The 3,546-nt window shown below is 66.9% G+C and overlaps 1 protein-coding gene across 1 annotated transcript in view; it reads right to left on the reverse strand.

Moving 5' to 3' along the window:
- The window catches only part of GFRA1 (GDNF family receptor alpha 1), a 177,748-nt gene extending 176,215 nt beyond the window's left edge, over window positions 1-1,533 (reverse strand). The window contains exons 1-2 of the mRNA XM_006088154.3: window positions 1,176-1,533; window positions 56-349 (exon numbers count right to left, since the gene is read on the reverse strand). Of these exons, the coding sequence (XP_006088216.1) occupies window positions 56-349; window positions 1,176-1,215 (334 nt within the window). The 5' untranslated portion in view covers window positions 1,216-1,533. The remainder of the gene's footprint in view (window positions 1-55; window positions 350-1,175) is intronic.
- Window positions 1,534-3,546: the final 2,013 nt, after the last annotated feature.

Genomic DNA, 3,546 nt, shown 5'->3' on the forward strand with positions numbered 1-3,546 from the left:
CGGTGAGGGGCCCGCGGGCCTGGGTGGTGGGGGGAGGCCGGGACGTGGCGCGTACCCTGCAGGCTCTGGTACATGCTCCAGTAGATGCGCAGGCAGTTCTTCTCCTTCTTCATGCCGCGCTTGCAGCGGCAGCTGTAGAGCGACTTCTGCTTGAGGGCCTCCATGGCGCTGCGGCACTCGTCCTTGGCCTCCAGGCCGGATGTCAGGCTGAAGTTGGTCTCCTTGCCCGCCACGCACTGCCTCAGCGTGCGGTACTTGGTGCTGCAGCTCTGCTCCTTCAGGCACTGGTCGCTGGCTTTCACGCAGTCCAGGCGGTCGCCTCCGCTCACCTCCGCCGACAGCAGCACGTCTGGGGTGCAGGGGAGGGAGCGTGAGCGCGGCCAGGCGGGGACCTAGCTCCCAGCCCCGGCCCCGGGGCGGGCGCGGCCCCCAGGAGGACGCCTGCTGGACGAGGCTTCCGGGGCGCCCTGCGTAGGGAGCCAACCCGCCCCCCACTACACCCGGGAGTCCATTTTCCCGCCCTGGGACCTCCTGTTGCCTTGGTCTCCCCTCACCCCCTCGCCCCCCAAGCTCCGGAGGCTTTGCAGGCTTTTCGGGGTGTGCCCGAGAGCCTTTGCTGCCCAGCGCGCGAGCCGCCCCGCAGCCCCGGGGCAGACCTGCCCGAGCCGAGCCCGGGCTCCAGCCGCTCGCCGGTCCCACTCGCCTGGAGCCAGCGGAGGAGAGCGGCGGGCGGGGCGAGGGGCGCACGGCAGGCACCCCGGGTCCGCGGCCCGCCCGGTGGGGAGCACGGGGATGCTTGCTACTCGGGGAAAAGTTTTCCCTTCCAAGTTTGTCTCCCGGCCCAAGGCACGCCTCCACCCCACCTGCCCGCCGCACCCCAGCGCGCTCCCCGGGACCGTCACGGGGTGCCGGGTCCCGGGCTGGAGAGCACCCCTTCAGTCCCGCCAGGCCAGGTCATTGAAAACCACCGAAAAGCAGAATCAAGCACGAGAAGCTGCGGGCCAGTGCGCGTCGACACCGCCTCCCCAGCCTGAGGTGCTGAAGATTCGGGATCCCCTTCCCCAAAACGGAACTTGCCCACCCCCTCCCCCGCCACCCCCACCGCACCCCGCGCCGCGAGGACTCCCGGGAGAGACTCCGAGAGGGTCGGCATGCTGGCGGCGGCCTCGACTTACCCAGAAGCGGCAGCGCGAAGTACAGAGTCGCCAGGAACATGGTGCCGGCGCGCGGCTAGTCCCCCTTCGCCGAGAATGCCGACCCGCCGCTGGTGTCGCGAGGGAGCTCAGCAGCCAGCGGTCCCCGGACGGCCGCGCTGCCCTGGCCGCCCCAAGTTCAGCGCCATCCAGGGCGCGAGCGAACTCCCGTCCGGCTGCCGCCGCTGCCCCGGGCGACTCAGCTCCGCGCGGGCGCCTGGCGGCTGGCGAGGGCGGGAGGCGGTTCCGCTCTCGGGGGCTCCGGTCCGACCCCACCTGGAAGGGAGAGCGCGCTTTGAAATGAGCCCAGAGCTCTCTCCGGAGCCGCCGCCTGCCCCGCTGCCCTCCTCCGCTCCCGCCTGGGAGGACTTTCCGGAGCCCGGCTGAGCCCCCCCCCTCCCCACCCTACCCGTGTCTGGGCGCCAGGAGGGGGCGCGGGGGTGCGTGTGCGTGTATTCCGGGGAGCCTCCCGCACCCACAGAGGAGGGGCTGGAGAGGTCGGACGCGGCTCCCAACGTCCAAGGGGATGTCTGTGGCTGAACGCAAGCCAATAAGGAAAGAACGTTACTTTCCCAACGCGGAGCCGGCCTGGAGTCGCAGCTCTCGGCGGCGGCTCTCTCGCCAGCCCAGGCGCGCAGAGCCCCTTCTCCTGGGAAGTTCGCCACCCCCTCCTCGCGCCAGCTCGCTGGCTCCGCCGCCAGCCCTCCCCACCCTGGCCACCAATCGCCGCCCCCCATCGCCGTCTCCCCTCCTCCCCGGCTCGCTTTCTTTCGCAGGCAGCCGGGCGAGGGGGGCCCAACGTCCGGGCTGGAGCTGAAATCCGGCTGGTGCGCCCCACCCGGCGCGCGTCCTGGGCTCCCTCCCCGGCGCCCGCGCCGCGCACACATCAGCCCAGCGCCCAGGACTTGGTCGAATCGGAGCCACCAGCCTGGGCGAGCTCACCGCCCGCAGCCCGGGAGCGCCAGGGCAGGTGCTGCCCCGCGCGCACCCGCGGGCCCCAAAGTTGAGGAACGCCTGCCAGAGGGGAAGAGGGGTGGGGGGGCAGCGATAGGTCCCCAAATTGACAGAATGAGAAAACTCTCCAAATGCCACCAACCTGGACTCAACGGACCGTGTCCAGCTGCAGCAAGGAACCAGTTTATTTATTTCAGGGGGTGTCCCCGCCCCCTCCGCCCCTTTCCGGGCTCACGGGTCTGCGTTAGGAAGAAAGATGCGGTCATCTCCGGGATCTCAGAGGATCTAGTGGGGCCAGAACGGTTTCCGAGCAGAGCCCCCTAGGGCTCGGATGCTGGCTAGGGATCTCAGCGGTTCCTGGGAGCTGCTCGGAGGATAGCAGCTTCGGAAACCAGATTTCTTTGCCAGGGGACCCCCCGGCCTGCTCCTGCTCCCTCCGACCGTCACCCCCTCAGATACTCGCCCGCAGGGACGCCGCAGAAGAACACACTCGCTTGCGGTGGGACCCGGGGACCGACCCAGCACGCGCGCTCAGAGCACACAGCGCTATGCAGCCAGCCGGCTGCGAGCTCGCTCTCTCTCTCTCTCTCTCTCTCTCTCTCTCTCTCTCTCTCTCACACACACACACACACACACACACACACACACACGCACACACACAAAGGGCATCGTGCCTGAGGACTCTTACGCCCCACTGCAATCAAACCAGACCTTTCTTCCCGACACAAAGTTTTCCCCCACGTCACTCGCGGCTGTGACTCAAGACTTGGCGCGTTAAGGACACACTCAGACCCAGGCCCTCCGAGCCGGGATGGCTGCGTGCACCCACCCACTCATGCAGGCCAACGCGCACACACTCACACTCACACTCACACTCACACAGGCACACACAGCCTCTCTCCCTCTGTCCAGGAGCTTGAACAAGGAGACAAAGCGGAACCCAGTGCCTTTTAAACCACCTCGGACCTGGCTTTGGAAAATTTATAAGCGGACTTCCATTTTGGCTGTTTCAAGAGTAAATGTTAAAATAATTCATTTAACAGCCCAATCCTTCACCCCAATCCCTGGGACCACTGGCTCTCAGTCTAGCTGCCGCCGCCCCCCCCCCAGTCCCCCCTGTACGCATGCTCCCCTCCCCGCATGCTCAGGGGCTCCCGGGGCACCGAAATCTACATCAGGTCTAGACAGGGGGTCTGGGGAACAGCCTACAGTGGAGGATGGCGGTCAGGACGCTCAGGGCTAGTGTTGGAGATCCTTGGTGATGTCCAAGTTCCTATCTCTGGGAAACCCAGTTTGAATTAAGTCTGGGAGAGCCAGCTGTCAAATCTGCAAACCCATCACACCAGACAATGGGCTGCGGAGGAGAGAAAAGAAGCGCTCGTTTTGATGGAGGGGGGTT

Source organism: Myotis lucifugus, unplaced genomic scaffold (genome assembly GCF_000147115.1).
Source record: "Myotis lucifugus unplaced genomic scaffold, Myoluc2.0 scaffold_44, whole genome shotgun sequence".
In the NCBI taxonomy this organism is placed as follows: Eukaryota; Metazoa; Chordata; class Mammalia; order Chiroptera; family Vespertilionidae; genus Myotis; species Myotis lucifugus.